Source organism: Penicillium subrubescens (genome assembly GCF_028828155.1).
Source record: "Penicillium subrubescens strain IBT 31985 chromosome Unknown utg000005l_segment0_segment0, whole genome shotgun sequence".
Classification (NCBI taxonomy): Eukaryota; Fungi; Ascomycota; class Eurotiomycetes; order Eurotiales; family Aspergillaceae; genus Penicillium; species Penicillium subrubescens.
Window position 1 is genome coordinate 4117454 of NW_026643155.1, and position 17039 is coordinate 4134492.

The window sequence follows — 17039 nt, forward strand, 5'->3', positions numbered from 1 at the left end:
TACTTTTTAAAAATGCCGCTGCCTTATAGTATTAAGGTATGCAGGTTCTTCTGGATAATCATGTCCTGTACTGAATCCATGGTGGCCTTCAGCAGGGTAGTGTCGGTGGCGTTGGTTCGGTGGATGTAGATCTCGCGGTCAGGAATGCGGTTGATACCGCGGAATCGGTCGGAAAAGTATCGTACAGCAGCATCAAAGTCGGTGTTGGAACCTGTGTAATCCGGGAAGTGTTTCGAGATGTTGGAAATCTCGAGTTTCCCCTTGAACAGATCCATCTTGTTCAGGAAAAGAATGATAGGCTTGCGCTTGAACCACTCGCCGTTGACGAGTGACTCGAACAACATCATGGCTTCATGCATTTGGTTCTATGTGAAAAGGTTAGTAACCAATTACGCCAGCTGGACATGCAAATGCTATTGGCACACTTACCGCGTTCTGATCTTCGACCAAGCACTGGTCGTATCCAGACAAAGCAACCATGAACAGCAGACACTGTACACCTTCGAAGCAATGAATCCACTTCTTCCGTTCTGACCGCTGACCTCCAACATCCATCATACGGAAATTCATCTGGCCCAATTCGAACAATGTTTCCGTGATACCCGTTGTGCGAAGTCGTGCTTGAAGCATGTCCTGGTTATCAGGAAGCCAGTTCGGTGTGAAAATGCGATCCAAAGAGTCGTAAAAGCTAGAAAAAAAACATATATCAGCATGAAACTCGATTCGGAGTAGCTTGAGGATCTGACTTACTAGTACAGATTATCGTGAAGGGCGAATTCGTGTCCTCGAGCAACTGCCTTTTGAACACCCGCATCGTTCCACATTTCCCTCATCGCATCGCGGATCTTCAGGTCGGAGAAGGCCTCGTCGGACCCTACATCTGGTTCTGTACCTTCTAGAAGGTCCGCCGATGTCTGTTAAGGATGAATTGATCAGCCTGTCATCCGGCGGAGCTGCGTATAGAGTGTAGATTTTACCTTTGTGGTCTCGCGCTCGAAATTAATACCTTCCGAATTCATGATATCCAGCAACACCTTGAAGGCGATGACAACATTCGAGTAGATGACCGCTCGCGTTTGGTGACGCTCTTCCTCGGGGAAGCCTCCGCTATGAATAATTCGCATTTGCTTGATGATGGTCGACTTGCCGGACTCTCCCGCACCCAACAGCAGAATCTTGATCGTCCGGTCCATTGTCTTCTTGTCATTCTTGATGGATCGGTCGATACGGGCATTGCGCGAGATGGCTTCCTTGTCCATCTCGACGGGCTTGGAACTGATGCAGCCCATGATTCCGGATTGAGGGATACCACGGACGAAATTCAAATGCTCTAGATGATGTTGGTTAGCAACGGATCGAGAGAACTCGTCGCGGCTTTAAAAACCCGCGCATCAACGGTGCCCCGGTCAGATCTGAATCAGGGATGCGATGGCCTAGCGCCACACCGGACGAGATGCTGAGACAACGAGACGCGCCGGACTCGAAATTACGAGAGCGCCGCGAGGGGGCTTTGGAGGTCTCAAATGCCCTTTTGGTGGGTAATGTGCGCATACCTGATATGCAAAGACGTTTGTCCTCCTTTCGAATGACCCACGCGACAAATGAGAGTGGCCGTATCGAATAGCCTACCCGTGCAAGCTCTGGTCGGTTCGTTCCCCACACCTAGGACCTGCCACGTTCCGTGCAGGGTTTCTGCGCCGCCGAGTTTCCAATTGGGCTAGATTATCCTCCGAGGCCAAAGCACCGAGTCCGTAACGTGAGAAGTACGACGTCGATTCGCAGGGCAATTTAAAGGGCACGGAGGCGGCGAGGAATTGCGGGATTGAGGGGGTGTCTCGGTGCTGAAATCGCGTAGTGATGTCGATGCGCGGGAGTGATCCAGAGTTCTGAACTCCGAGGTGAAGATCGATAGCTGATTCGGTCCGATTGGTGCCAGAATTTCCAGAATCGGCGTTTCCTCCAAAATGTAGTCCAACACCAACAAGGTAAGGGAGGATCAGGTCCAGGGGTTGGTGGATGTCACGAAGGGAAATTCGTGAACCCGATGGGGAGGGGAGGGGAGGGGAGGAGTGGAGGGAGAAGAAGGGAAGGGAGGAAAGAAGATTGAATAGGGAAGATGACCAAACCGTCGGGCATAATTCAGCAAGTGTAGGAGTAGTAGTACATCTCTCTGCCGTCCCACGAGAAGCCCACTCGGAAGAGAGCGAAGACGGCCAGACCGTCTAGTGTCTCGATGGTTTATCGTCTCCGAGCGGCTTGGCTTGACTGCGGAAGGTCCGTCAAGGAATGTGTATTGATGTGTATTGAATAGTACCGTACAGCAGTACAGACTCATTATTACGGAATATAGATCCTGTGGTAATCTGATGTCTCCGCGGTTTTTTTGATCTTTGATCTTTGCTTTTGTTTCATTTGCTTGTTCTCGTTCGTTCTAATTTATAATCTGAGCTCACTAACTATGATCTAGAGATCATTTTAGAAGTCTTTTGTCTCGTACAAATGCTCCCTCATACGGTAATCCGTCTCCGTCTCCGTTCTCCGTACAGCGAGTGAACTAGTGTGGCATTTGCATGGACGCAGAACCAGCAGAGAGGATCACAATGGGCACTAGGCTGATCCACCAGGGGAATGGGGCCATTGCCCCTGTCTGATTTGCTCCAATAATACCAAGCGACCATGATCAGATACGCAGATTACTGGACTATCGGGATTCCTGCATAAGTACGGAGAGTTACTCCGTACTTCGTGCATGGACGAGCTAACCAAGGAGAATTATTATCAGGTCTGAAGTGTAAATATTAAATGTAACTAAACAAATGTACTTTTGACGATAGTATTATGTAGTTATGAAACCAGTTTCTGTATACTGAATCCTTCGCTTCGAACCGTGGGCATGTCTGCATCTACATAATTTACTATTAAACCCCAGGCCTGTCTGGCGTCTGTCAGGCGTCTCCAGGTTTCATCTTTCCTTGGTTCGGTTCGATCGATCAACTTATATTCACAGATTGACTCGTCTATTCTCTCTAGTCATCCAGTTTCTCAAGTGCTGTCTTCTTTACAACACGCTCTAGTATAAGCTTCCCACCTGCTAAAGATCCGACCGATCTATCGTAATGGCGTGGCAGACTATTGACACACCCCTCGAGCCCCCCCGCCACCAATCAGAAGCAAAAGGCTTCTCGAACTTTGGGAAATTCTTCTTTTGCATAACGCTCTCCTCCCTTGCATTTGGTTCTGGCTTTTTCGTCCAACACATACAGAGTACTCCGTACTCCGCTTACAGTATTCTGTACAGGAATCATTCATATTACCTCTTGCAATCACATTCCTTGGAACCAGCAGCCCATGTGAACTCGTGAAGTCCCACTGTCTCCATCCAGTTCGGTGACCGAAGCCCTGATCAGCCGCGGTGACCCCAGGGGACGGGCAGGGTGGATAAAAATTGTGGCGCCGCTCGTGGTTTTCGATGGTTCTTCGTCTGCGAGCCAAGCCACCATGCGGTCTGCATGTTAGCGATCGGCATTAAATTGCTGAAACCGTTCTGGCGGGATACCTCCAGGAGGGTCTAACTCTCGTTAGGTAACGCAAGGAAAGTTCTGAAACGTTGGCGGAATCCTGGCCCCGAATCCCCGACGACGATGGCCCTTCGCTAGGCCTACGACTACTACATACAGTAGGTCCCTACTGAGACTACTGATGCCACCCCGTGCACTACTCCTGATCGTTACGTCGGGCCTTCTCGCTACTGTACTTTATGTACGATTATTAGTTAGTTATACGAGTACTACTCCAATTACTAACTAGTCCCCCACAAAGGGAATCTGCTCCGGCGACCACCGGCGCATGTTCGTTCTTCGTCCTTAGTCTGGCTCTGCGTTGAGTTTGTTGACGCCTCCCACGCCGACCCGGATGAACTAATCGCCCCGCATCCATTCTCATGACGCCTGGTTCATTTTTCTACCGAGGTCCACGTTTTGACCGCAGCCTCATCGTGGCCTCGAGTTTGATTTTTCTTATCCTCCGAGGAACGATCTCCTCGTGGGTCATCTCTTGGCAGATAGATCTGTCAGATCCCAGGCCTAACTAGGGGAGTCGTGTTTTGCGAGCATAGCACCTTTTCGCTTAGTAACGGACATGTCAAAATTCAGGAACAGCCCGAGATTGGAAATCATGGGAAATTTGACCCGTCAAGCTGGATCCAACAAAAAGTTCGGCAATAACAATACCATTGTGGAGCTTGTCGTGAGCAGTCCAAACTCCACATGAAAAACCAAAACCGCCCCCTGGGTCTCTCAGAGCCTGTGCTTCAACTTGAAGCTTCCATAGCATGAGACATGGCTTATGATCAGCACCTAGCTTGTATGTATAATGTATGAGATGAGGATGTTGACTGGGTCTCATTCACAATAGGGAGAACATATGAACAGTTCTACGAAGTACAGCACGAGTTATCAGAAGAGCTCTTTTTACCCCTGATCACAGATGACGGGTCTTCCGGGTCTTCAATGTCTGTTGCAACCCCACACAAGACATCCTAACCCAAATCTTTACTCACGATTGTTGATCCCATGGTCCGTTCGCTCGTTGCTCTTCTCCACGCCCATCGAAAGCATGCACCAAAGAGGACTGGTCCCCCTCGGTTCAACATTTCCGGTTTCATGGTTTGCCATCCGCCGCCATGCACGCCGTGGTGAAACTAACGCAGGGGTCAATCTTTGCGCATCCATGCTGGGGTGTCAATATGAATTCCCCTATCATGAAAGCCATGCGTGTTAGATCGACTGTTTAATCCCGATCTGAGAGCGAATTATCTCCGAGTTTCCGACTAAGCGCAATCATGGAAAGAGATCTCCATGCATTGCTCCTTTTGACCGAGGGCAAGTTCCTCCTCGGTTGCTAGGTATATACGAAATGACAGTTGATGTGTAGAAAAGCAAAGTACTGTAGATGACCACATGTCTGAGCACTAAATTCGAAACCTGGGGTATTCGGTCAGTAGGCTTGACCTGCTATGTTAGCATTTAGACGAGCTTCCTCAGCTGTGTACTCCGAACTGTCGATAAAGCCGCCATTAATCCGGAAGCAGGAGAAATCGGAGCAAAAATACGACTGGAGAAACGCAAGCCCCTGTATTTATGAATAATACCTCCTCCATTACGGAGTACTTAGGGAGATAATAATGATAAGCTATAACGTTCTCCGCAGGTCCCGTTCCCTAACGTGACGAGTCCTGCTTAATTCATCTCTAGCGCCCGCCAAAAACCTGGTTTAAGCACCTAACGAAGATGTGCAAGAACAAATGCTTCGCATCTCATTCGCTGTCCAACCATGTTTACGACAGTATGGAACCAAAAAAGCATTTCCGCCACATGGTTAATTCCATTCAACGGCGATCACCAGTTCTGATTTCGGTCCTCCCTTCCAAATTCGTCAAGAGATGATGCACCACGAAAACTAATAAACTTCGGCACACTACTCTAATGTTTAAATACCACATCCTCCGTGCCAGTGGAAGCTAGACGACATGGCGCTCTTCACTAATAAGTAGTGTGGAAATACATAGACCGAAATAGAGAGTCCAGACCGTTGGTATATCACAATCACCTTATGTACTTTACTGTATGTATTCCCTGGCTATGTACTCCGTACTTGAGGGGCAAGTATACACATCGTCGTCGGGAGGAAGATCAAACGGACAAACGTCCCAAAACCGTTGCCTAGTGGAACCTAGCAAATTAAAGGTGGGCGATCAGCATTTGACAGCAAGTCGGATCCCTGGTCTCGAGTCTTCAGGGGGGAATGTGCCCTGGCCTGGCCGCCGGGTCTTCGGGATTTGCTCCGGTGGGAGACGCCCAACTTGGAACCCCTCCCCTGTTAACTTGTCAAACTGTCGTCTTTTTCTAGGAGATTTTCGTTCTAACTTCTCGGAGAATAGTTGTTGGTATTGTTGAGATTTTTAACACGACTTGATTCGAGGCCTTCTGTTTCTATCTTTAGATTGGGTGGTTGGAAATGGAAGCTTTCCGAGTCGCTGGTGTTGTTGGGGTTTAGACCGTAGCTTCGATGCTGAGATAGGCAGTCCTTGATGCTAGAAGGGTTGACTCGTCACACAGTATTGAGTGTTGATGAAACTGGTCCATATCCCAGACTCTTCCTCTGCTCGTATTATGGGGTAATAACGTATGGAGTATACAAAGTCATCCCATTAACCCCCAGGGATTATACGAAGCATATTGTGCGTGCTCTACGCAGGATTATGGTGCATCGTCCTTTAGTCTTTGGGTTTTAGATCCCTGTCAAGCCACTAAAAATCCTGGAGGCGAGTATGTAATTGTCATGGTATGCTGTGATTGTCATTTCATACGGCTGTATCGTTCATGGGTTCCTTCCAGCTCCGCCGAACTTTATACTACTCGTCATATTGGACGCTATTTGCTTCCAAGGTAAGTTGTTTACTGATGCCTGAATACTTACTATTCTCTTAGCCATCGAACTATCTTCTAAGATAAGTCATGTTTTTGGGATGCATCAAGTGCGTGTGGAATGCTGTTGTGAATCGCTTGCCGCAACCTTACAGTATTGCAAAGAATCTTCGAGGTCTCTTTATGCAGGATGAATTACTGAGGGTTTCTTCTTCGAGATCAAATTTACAAATATATGTTAGACGTAAACCACCCGGTCGTACTGAAGCTGATCTCCTAATCGTATAACGTGGAGGTATTAGGTGGGGCGGGTGGGATGTATATTCTGTATCTTCAATAATGATGGAATCTTCAAAAATGGTAAGTTCGAGAAGTTGACAGGAGGAATGTTACAGTAAAGAAAGAATCTACCATGACCGAAATTACAAAACTCTAAGGTATCATGTCCAAGATATAGTCTTATATCCTCTGGAAATTGAGATATGTGGAACCAGTCCCTAAAAGTAGGTATGCATCCAAGAAATGCCTTGGCAAGTTGAGGTCATTCTTGTGAAGGTGTTCAGGCTCATTTGTTTTCCTGCTCCTAACAAATCAATTGCCTGGATTCCTAAAGCTCAAAATCCAGTTTCTGTTTCAACATGTTTGTGTTTACATCGCGAGTTCTCTAGTAGTCACGTTCCTCCTTCCCAAACGGGCGATGTTGCAGCTGGCTGACTCATCCAAGGGGGCATGTGACGCCATCCCCTCAAGAAACCCCAGGCAGTAGTGCGGAGAAGGCGCCTACGATCTTCATCAGTCAACAACCAGCAATTACATTCTCAATTCACAAGCTTGATATCCTGACTGGTGGTCAGGCATCTATTCATAACGATGGGTCAGCCATTTCACGGGTTTGTCACTCTATCAATAAACTGCGATGAGGAGACGATAGCTAACTACAGTCTAGCGACGACATTAAAGAGAGGGCGATATATCTCAGCAGTGTGGAGATTGAGCAAGGAGAAGGGCTTCTGAGCGATGAAGATGGACTTGAGACTAATGTCTTTGTGCAAAGCACGTCAACGCCTCGGCGCTGCTGTAAACAAAGATCTCGTCTCCGCACGGCCAAGAGAGTCGTGACGGTTGGCTGTATAAGTCTTCTTCTCTATGGCCTTCTTCAACGGTTCTATGGTATTTATCTACTGTGTCACCGGAAAACATTGGAAGATGATTGCTGATTCAATGGCCCTTATTAGGCACGCTAACTGATTCCACCGAGCCAACTTCCCCGCACGCGGAGTCACGCCCAGCCATCTGCCAGACACCCGAATGCATTCACGCAGCGTCAGAGATACTTTACAACTTGGATCCCAACCACAAGAAAGTCGATCCTTGCACCAATTTTGACCAGTTCGTTTGCGGTGGATGGCGGGAGCGCCATGATATGCGAGCTGACCAGGGCTCAATCTTTGCTGGAACTATTATGGCAGAGAACTCTCAGACCCGACTGCGTCATATCCTAGAGCGCTCAGAGCCTCCTGAGAAGGTTGATACAGACAATTTCAAGAAGCTCAAGGCTGGATATGATGCTTGCTTGGACGAGTCCGCGATTCGGAAGCGTGGTACCAAGCCTCTGGCTGACCTGCTAGCGGAGCTACAAAAGATTTACCCTGCCAAGAGCGATCTTGTTGCTGGAACAAAAGACCATTTGACCCCGGCGCTCTTGTTCCTGATGAAATCAGGTGTCGACGCCCTAGTATCCTCGGGTGTTTCCGTAAGTCTTCCTTTTTATAAATGCTGACCAGAGCTGGCCTACATCCAACATGGACTGATGGATTTAGCCTGATGATCGGGACCCTGATAATGTGGTGATCTTTACGTCTCCACCCCGAGAGATTGGACTCCCTGCACGAGAGTACTATAACAACACCAAGACGGTTGCCGACTACACCCAGGTCTTGAAGCAAGTCCTCCCAGCATTTGGTGGGAACGACAAGATCGCCGAGAGTATTGTTGCTCTTGAGACCAAGCTTGCGGATGTGACCCCTGATACCGCAACTCAAGAAGACGTTACCAAGTACTACAACCCGCTCAGCATCAAAGAAACCGAGTCCTTGGTCCCCGAGATCTCCTTCGAAGATGTTATTACAGAGCTCGCACCACATGATTACAAGAGTGACCGCTTGATTGTGGGTTCACCGTCTTACATGAAGGCCTTGTCTAAGATCCTGAATGACGCTTCCCGTGAGACGGTGTCGTTCTTCTTGCAGTGGAAGCTCATCCAGGCATACTCAGATTTTATTGAAGATGACGTCGTCACCCCTCTCCGTCAATTCAACAATAAGCTTCAAGGCAAGGATCCCCAAGCAAGCGAAGAGAGATGGCGCAAGTGCCTCAGACGTCTGGATTCAGGCCTCGGATGGAGCTTGAGTCGATTCTACATTCTCGACTCATTCTCAGAAGAGTCGAAGAAGCTGGGCGACCAAGTCGTGTCTGATATCAAGGAGCGATTCGTTTTCACTCTGACCCAAACTGCTTGGATGTCACCCGACGTGCGAAAGCTGGGTATCAAGAAAGTGGAGAACATCGTGCAGAAAATTGGATACCCAACTAAGAGTCCCAATGTGATGGATGCGCACGATGTGGGGAAGTACTACCACGATCTGGATGTGTCCAACGACAAGTTCTTTGAAAACGAGCTTGCCGTGGCTAAATTTGACCTTCAGAATGAGTGGTCTAAACTGGGGAAGCCAACCAACCGTGATGAGTGGGACATGACTGCGCCAACTGTCAACGCCTACTATAATCCTCCAGGGAACGAGATTGTCTTCCCGGCGGGTATTATGCAGCCCCCAGCGTTCTACGGTCCTGCTGCCCCATTGTATCTGGCCTATGGCGCCTTTGGTGCCGTCAGTGGCCATGAACTCTCGCATGGTACGTAAGACTCTGTCAAGTTGAAGACTCAATCCTCCCTGGTCTGGCATACTAACCATCTGTAGCATTTGATTCCACCGGTCGGCACTACGACGAGACCGGCAACTACACGAACTGGTGGGATGACGACACCGTCAAGGCCTTTGAGGAGCGAGCCCAGTGTTTCGTGGACCAGTATTCAGCATTCACTGTTGAAGGCCCCGGTGACAAGGTTCTTCATGTCAACGGCCGGTTGACGCTGGGCGAGAACATCGCTGATGCGGGTGGCCTCACGGCCTCATTCCATGCATGGAAGAAGCACGATGATGCGTCTCCGGATCTCCACCTGCCCGGATTGGAGGACTTTAGCAAGGAGCAGCTGTTCTTCATGGCGTATGGAAACTGGTGGTGTGGTAAGACCACCAAGGAGGCTGCCGAGCAGGCGATCTACAACGACCCGCATGCGCCCAAGTCTGCGCGAATCATTGTGAGTTTGGACCCATCACCTTTGACTGTTGAAGAATCAAGAATCCCAGGGCTAATGTAACGGTCGCAGGAAACCATGGCCAACTCACGAGAGTTCAAGGATGCATTCAGCTGCCCAGCGAAGAAGCCCGTCTGCAAGCTGTGGTAGATGACTATCGGGCTTTACTACTATAATGGAGCTGTCATCTGATTTTCGGGAGAGCTTTTGTCTGGTGTTTCTGTCTTATTGTTGTTAGAGTATAAATGATTTTGTATTCATTCGGTCTTCCCTCAAGGGGTTCGACTTTCCTGTCCTTAGGAGATCAAACATGTAAACGTCCATAGCTACATCATCAGCATCTGTTCATTTCATTTCATCCATTTTCTCACCGCTGCGAGGCATCCGTTGTAAGATTGACAAAAAGCATCTTTCTCCGCAAGCTTATCGTGCAGCTTCCCCTCCCGTGGGCGATCCCTACGATCCCTGCGATTGCTTTTTCGAGTTAGCCTATTCCAGGCAAGCAACAAAGATCCCGTGTCCCAGCGAACCTCGTAGATCCTGAGGGGCAGTCAGCTTGAAAAGGGAGATCAGCTCGTTCAGATTGGATCCGTCTGGCCGAGGAGAGATGGAGGAACTCCTCACTCCGTTCTTCCCCCGTCTTGCCCCCTGTAGTCTCAATATCATTCAATATGTCCTGCAACAGGCAATTATTGCTCTGTGAGGAAGGGAGTTGCAATACCGACGATCTCCGGGGCAAAGATTATCATGTGAAAAAGCCTTGACCATTGAGTTACCAACCACCTGACAAGGAATTAATTAAAAGCGACACTGAGTGCACCAAATAATGGCAAAAGCACCACCAAGCTCACGGCTTGGCATTGGCGGCTGGTGGAACCGACGTAAATTGAGAGACATTCATCACTCAGCACTGTATCACGATAATCACACCGATCATCACCATCATCATCATAAGCGTCCCGATACGCTGGGTAGAGTAGTGCCATGTCAACAGTGCTTCCCTCCTCCCCCCCACTGGACTACCTGCATGAGAGATCACTGCACGTACAGTATCGCCATGGGACAGGTCCAAGAGGGCTGCAGACAGATCAAGAGGTGAGCTCCATCTATCATCTCTCGGCAGGATCCAGAGTCGCGTCACACTGACCCGACTAAGTGGAGATGGCATAACGGCGGCAGCAGCGGCCAACCAGCGGGCGTCCTGTCAGCCTAATGGGGTTGAATGGAGTCCAATGGAGTGCCAAAGAGGTTCGCTTCACCGGGGCGAATAATAGGAGAGCTTCGTAAACTGGGGCGATGACCTATCAACTCAGATGTGGTGCCATTTTGGATCGCTGTCGAGTTCCCTCTTGGAAACTTGTGGGCTTTTGTCAGCCCATCGCAATCTGGATGGTCACCATGGTGGGTGGGTGGGAAGAGTGGACACTGGAGGGGTCAACTGTATGCTGGTTTCAATGTTGACCTCCAGAAACGTCATACCCTAGTTAGTTTTGACCAGGCACTGAAAGTAAACCAAGGATCAAAGTTGAATAATTACCACAGCCCTAGAGTTCCAGTAAATGAGGTTTCAGGGTCAGGGGGCCGTGGCAAAAACCAGAAGTTGTAGTAGTCAAAGTTAAGAAAACGGGGACTTTTTACCCAGCGTTCGCCCAGTTCCGCCGCGCCGGGTCAACTTCCCCAACTCCACTCCGGGCAAAAACAAGAGCTGTCGTCCGCTCCATCCTCCTCCCTTTCCCTTGACTCCGACAGACGCTGGCGCCAGGTCATGTCGTGCAAGCGTCATCTCCGATCCCGACCTGGGCTGCCCATGCATTCTTAACCATCTGAATATACTAATCTAAACGAAAATAAGGTTCCTGGTCCTTCTAGACCTTTGGAGAGCTTCTTTCGCGACGCGACGGAGCGGTTCGCCGCAGAGCTGTGGTCTGGTAGCTCTCGCGAATCGCCCGCAATGGAGCCCCTCCATTCAGCCATCGACTCCCCGACCCATTCCAGAGACAAGTCGGCAAAGTCCCAGATTCGCATCGATGAGCTGCCAGCCGTGAACCGACCCCGTCATGGAGGACTTGCCAACAATGCGATATCTCCTCTACGCCGTGCCAACACGGTGGCACAGAGTGGGAACCTCATTAAGAGGAACCTGGAACTCAAGGCTACACGAGACAAGACCGACACGACTACGGGGATACGTGCTAAAGATAGCCATGAAATGTTACGAAATGCCCCATTACAACGGTCTAAGACGCAGATACACCGGTCTGCACTGGAAACTCGCCCAGCGGGACGTAAAGCCGGTCATTTTACGGTTGGAAGTGTCGGCCAAAACGGAAAGATCTTTCTCAGGTACGATCGCAATTGATAATCTCGGTGACTGCGCTCTGTGTTGCACACCGTCTACTGTTCGAGCTGACAACTGCCCCTTCTATGGCCAGACCGATTGCAAATCCGCCGCAGAAAGCCCCTTCAATAGTTCCATTCTCCTCGATCGATCAAGTGACGAGCGACCGTCTTCAGCCGCAAAGACACGCACCAGTTCGAGATGACCCATCACGGTGGTCGAGTTCGCAGCTGTCTGAACTTCGCCCACGCGGAAACCCCGGCGATGATAAGGAGTCCGTCTGTTCCGAAGCACCGCGGCCCGAATCCACCCTCTACCATCGTCAACGAGCCAACTCCTTCTCTACAATCTCAGAGCAACAGTCGGTATCGGGCGCGGGAAAGCGTGGAGAGTTGCGCATTGTGATTGACCGATCTGAAGACCGACCCAAGTCAGCAGGCGAGAAAACTGGCAACTCAGCTCTAGAAGTCCCCATCCCCCATTACCGGCTCGGTTCCCCACGTTTCAACACTGAAGGCAGTGCGATGCTGCATAGTTCCGTCTACACGCGGACCTCAATGTCCGACAACTTTCGAAACTCGACCCTGCTGGGTGGCATGGCCGATCCTTTGCCAACGCATCTTCAAAGCGCGTACAGTAGAGATTCCTTTTCTCGAAACCGGCCCTCTTTTGCAGTCTCCTTGTTCTCTGGGACTGGGGCTATAGATCTCAGCCGAGCTTCCCCCATCCCGAGGAACTCGGTGGTCTATGAGTTGAAGGGACCCGTCGAACCCTCGATCTATGAAGCCTTGGTCTCGGATATGGATGGCCAATCGGTCGTGCGGTATATTCCCGGCACCAAAGACATAAGTGCAGCTACGCCCGCCCGCATCGTCGCACAGATCTCTTCCGAGTCGTTCATGGACTATGAGCTGGTGTCGGACTTCTTTCTCACATTCCGCTCTTATCTTTCTCCGAGCCACCTGCTTGCCCTACTCCTTGCACGTCTGCAATGGGCGATCAACCGACTCCAGGAGGATGGACGCATTATTCGCATTCGTACCTTTGCAGCACTCCGCCATTGGATCTTGAACTATTTTGTCGATGACTTTGTTGCAAATTATGATCTTCGAACCCACTTTTGCGAAACTATCAACAAGCTATATACTGATGTGAAATCACGGGAGACCGGCGGCATGAGTGATTTGAAAATTCTCATCGACTTGAAGCGGTGTTGGAATGGCAAGTGCTCTGTCTACTGGACAGCTGCAGAATTCTCCCGTGCATATAACGACCCCGATACCCCCATTGCACCCGGAAGCATGCATATTGAATTGTCTCCCGTCGATGTGCTCCATCAGAACCCTCCGTCCGAGGGCAGTATTCCCCAGTCGGATACGAAGTCCCGCGATAGCCTCCCTGTTTCCATACAGCATGACCGAAACGATTCTGCTGCCACCGCTCAAAGTATACCCTTTTCCACCAAGAGCGAGCAGAGCGTGTTAGCACTCTCTTGCTCACTGCCACCCAAGTCCTTGAAGCGCTTGTCCATGCCCTATTCGAAAGGCAAGGCACCGCATCCAGTACCTTTAGGCCTCACAAAAAGCACGTCTCCTCACGAACAATCTCCAAGCTCACCCAAGCTGTCACGGTATCCATTTCATGGCCATGCGCACAAGAGGAGTGGCAGCTTCTCTGATTCTGTGCGAGATGACCGAGTGCCGATATATGGCGAATCCGGTTCGGCCGGACCTGCACCGCAAGAGATCCTGGATCCCGTCAGCTTCATTCGCGGGGCCTTATATCCTCCGGCAGAGTCGTACATGACAATGATGGCACCGGACTCGCCTCCGTTGGCCCCACCTTCAAACTCATCCAATACGGATCGGCGAAGCATCCCAGATGGTGGGCCCAAAACAGGCCCATCAAATTCAGGTGTCAGAACTATTATTGGGTCGATCAAGCGTGCTCTTCATACGAGAAATGGCGGCCAAAGTGTCTCTGCTCGGATTGGAAATGCTTCCGATGCTATTTCGCTCCCCTCGCGTGGGAAGACATCCGCGATGCCTAATCATATTGCATTGGGATCTGAGTTTTACCGCGAAAGAAAGATGGCTGCCGGCCCTAAGCGGCCAGCTCGGATTGACTTGCTCTGTGATGAGTCTTTGAAACAATATCGTCAGGTGATGGGTACACATGATGTTGGAAAAGAGACAACTCAGCAGCTAGCCACTGCTCCTGGCCTGCAAAATACCTTGGCCGATGCTTATGTAGAGCCACCCCACCTGCCGTCTCTCGAAACCCCCAAAGCGGACGGGTCCAAGATCATGAGTGGTTTAACTACAGGAAGTGGATCCATTGTGATTCTACATGACACTGGATTTGAATTTCCTGTCATGTCAGGAGCTGTGCCAGCAGTCCCTGATAGTCATGCTCGGTCCAATTCGGATAGCAAAGTGATGTCAACCATGTCAAATGTCAAGTCACAGACATCGACACCAGGAGAGGGAGAATATTTGCTTCCAGTCTACTATAACGGTAATGCACCAGAGGTCAATGTCCCGCCCCCTGTCCCTTCGATCCCTCTTGGCTCTCTGTCGCACCGGCGGTCTTTTTCAACCGAACGCCAAGCCACGCCCACTAAGCGAATGTCGCTCTCCCTTCGCCTTCGAAAGTATGCCTCTTTTCAGAGCGGAATCTCCAAGCATCGCCTGTCGATGAATAGCGATGCTAGTAAGTCCAACGCCGGATCAATTGCTACACAAGATCTCGCGGATAAGCCGATGGGCCCATCGCTTCGCCGACGGCCTGGGGGCAACTTACGCCAGATGCAATTTGTGGATGAGATGGAGCCTGGCTCTGGCCGTGATTCGTTTGTGTCCACTGGCTCCTATGGCGAATCTTTGATGGCCGAGACAATTTCCTCAACCGCCGATACTATTGAACGCCCGCCATCGGCTCTGATCCCTCCCAACCCTCGATTCTCCTTAATCCAAGGCGGTGGGGGCTCGAATCGCAACCTGCGGCGCTCTTTCGAAGCAGCTATTGCCCAATTTGCCCAAATTCCCGATGACGATGATGGAGGCATCGAGTCAACCTTGCTCAAACTCGAAGGCAAGTGGAGAAGCCCTGGCGACGTTCAAGAAATCAGCAGACACGAGGAAAGCCCTCATACTGGTATCGAAAGGCAAGCTAAGCCTGGCTGGGAAGTTCTTTCTCGGCGCCGACAGACAGACAGATCGGCCTACTCCACCGTTGGAGGGAGACTTGCACCTCCTAGACCCTACTCGGACTCTGTGGCGGATTCTGAAGAGTCTTACAACTCCATTCCTCTTCTCGAGCGAGGATTGACGGACGAGTCAATGAAGCGGCCACCCACGAGTCGACTCCACGTCGCCGATGCTTATGGAGCTCCTCTCAGCCTCATTTCTAGCCGGGATACCTCTGAGCTCGCCTCATCGCACCCGTCGATTCAGATTATTCAAAAGACGGAAAGCATACAACGCATCCCCCGTGGATCAACGGTCCCCGAACTCGGTTCTGGCTCAGTCGGGCAGAATACCCCCAAACGTCGATCTGCTTTGTCCTCGGAGGTGTCTGTTGACCTAATCGATTCACGTGAGGTCATGGACGGCCGTCTGTCTACGGACACCCGCAGCCTTACCGCTTCGACTGTTGATATCGCGCCTCACCCACTAGCACACCCACCATCGCCTCCAATGACGATTCAACATCCGGGCTCATTCGGTTCCTCTGTTTCCCCCTTGGACAAGGTGTTGTTCCAGCCCCAGCCTCTCACGCCTGAGACATCACCCAGGCACCGGGAGTTGGATACAGCCAATATTAGATCCAGAAATGTTCCCCAGTTCTCGACTGATGTGCTCTCCAATTCGGAGAAGAATCGCCCCATCCAACCCACCCTCAATGAGACCGGGCCCGACCACGTTCCTTTCGTCCTCGCTTGTGAGTCACAAATGCTTGCTCAACAGTTAACTCTGGTCGAAATGGCAGCCTTGAGTGAGGTTGATTGGCGGGACTTAGTCGAAATGAGGTGGAGCAGTGCTTCTCCGGCTATCACCAGCTGGGTGCAGTTCCTTTCTGCGGAACACCGCAAAGGAATTGATTTGGTTGTTGGTCGCTTCAATCTGATGGTGAAATGGGTTGTGTCCGAGATCGTCTTGACTCGCGACATTCATGAGCGAGCCCGCACTATTATCAAATACATTCATACGGCTGCGCATGCGCGTCGCCTTTGCAATTATGCGACAATGCTTCAGATTGCCATTGCTTTGTCTTCATCGGATTGTACTCGGCTGCAGAATACCTGGCAACTAGTTCCGATGGAAGATAAGCGGCTGTTCAAGGACATGGAATGTTTGATTCAGCCTGTGCGCAACTTCCATGACCTTCGTGTCGAAATGGAGACGGCTAATTTGCAAGAAGGCTGTATTCCATTCATTGGTAAGTTGATATTCTATTCTAGCTTCATCTGTCGAGTCCTTTTGAATCTAACCGTCGAGCAACAGGTCTCTACGTGCATGACCTGACTTATAACGCACAAAAGCCAGCCCAGGTCAGCAATTTTGGCGGAGGACTACTAGTCAACTTCGAACGGTATCGCACCGCAGCCCGCATTGTCAAGAGCCTTCTTCGCCTCATTGACGCTAGCACGAAGTACCGCTTTGAGCCAGCTCAAGGTATCATCGAACGGTGCTTGTGGATTGCATCTCTCTCCGAGGAGGAGATCTCAGTCCGGAGTAAGAGGCTTGAATAAACCTACACATAATATCTCTTCCATGAGATTCACGTCTTGTTTTTTGTTTTCTCTTTATTTATGATTGGACCCTTCATACCCCCTTTTGCTGCAGAGGTTTTTGGACTCCCTGCCATATATCCTGTATCTATATTTGCATCAGTTGAT

At 50.2% G+C, this 17039-nt stretch overlaps 3 protein-coding genes across 3 annotated transcripts; 2 read left to right on the top strand and 1 right to left on the bottom strand.

The window, feature by feature from the left end:
• Positions 1-23: 23 nt before the first annotated feature.
• Positions 24-1289, bottom strand: N7473_008017 (guanine nucleotide-binding protein subunit alpha; the record flags this gene model as incomplete). Its single annotated transcript, XM_057153957.1, has 4 exons — positions 24-365; positions 430-688; positions 751-914; positions 978-1289. 4 exons carry the CDS (start codon positions 1287-1289, stop codon positions 24-26), a joined length of 1077 nt encoding a protein of 358 aa, XP_057008295.1.
• Positions 1290-7295: 6006 nt separating this feature from the next.
• N7473_008018 (M13 family metallopeptidase) lies at positions 7296-9951 on the top strand (the record flags this gene model as incomplete). The annotated part of the gene is made up of 6 exons (XM_057153958.1): positions 7296-7315; positions 7372-7595; positions 7661-8178; positions 8246-9338; positions 9404-9804; positions 9874-9951. 6 exons carry the CDS (start codon positions 7296-7298, stop codon positions 9949-9951), a joined length of 2334 nt encoding a protein of 777 aa, XP_057008296.1.
• Positions 9952-11752: 1801 nt separating this feature from the next.
• Positions 11753-16892, top strand: N7473_008019 (mitotic regulator LTE1; the record flags this gene model as incomplete). The annotated part of the gene is made up of 3 exons (XM_057153959.1): positions 11753-12144; positions 12234-16579; positions 16645-16892. The coding sequence occupies 3 exons, from the start codon at positions 11753-11755 to the stop codon at positions 16890-16892; spliced, it is 4986 nt and encodes a 1661-aa protein (XP_057008297.1).
• Between the last annotated feature and the right edge of the window lie 147 nt (positions 16893-17039).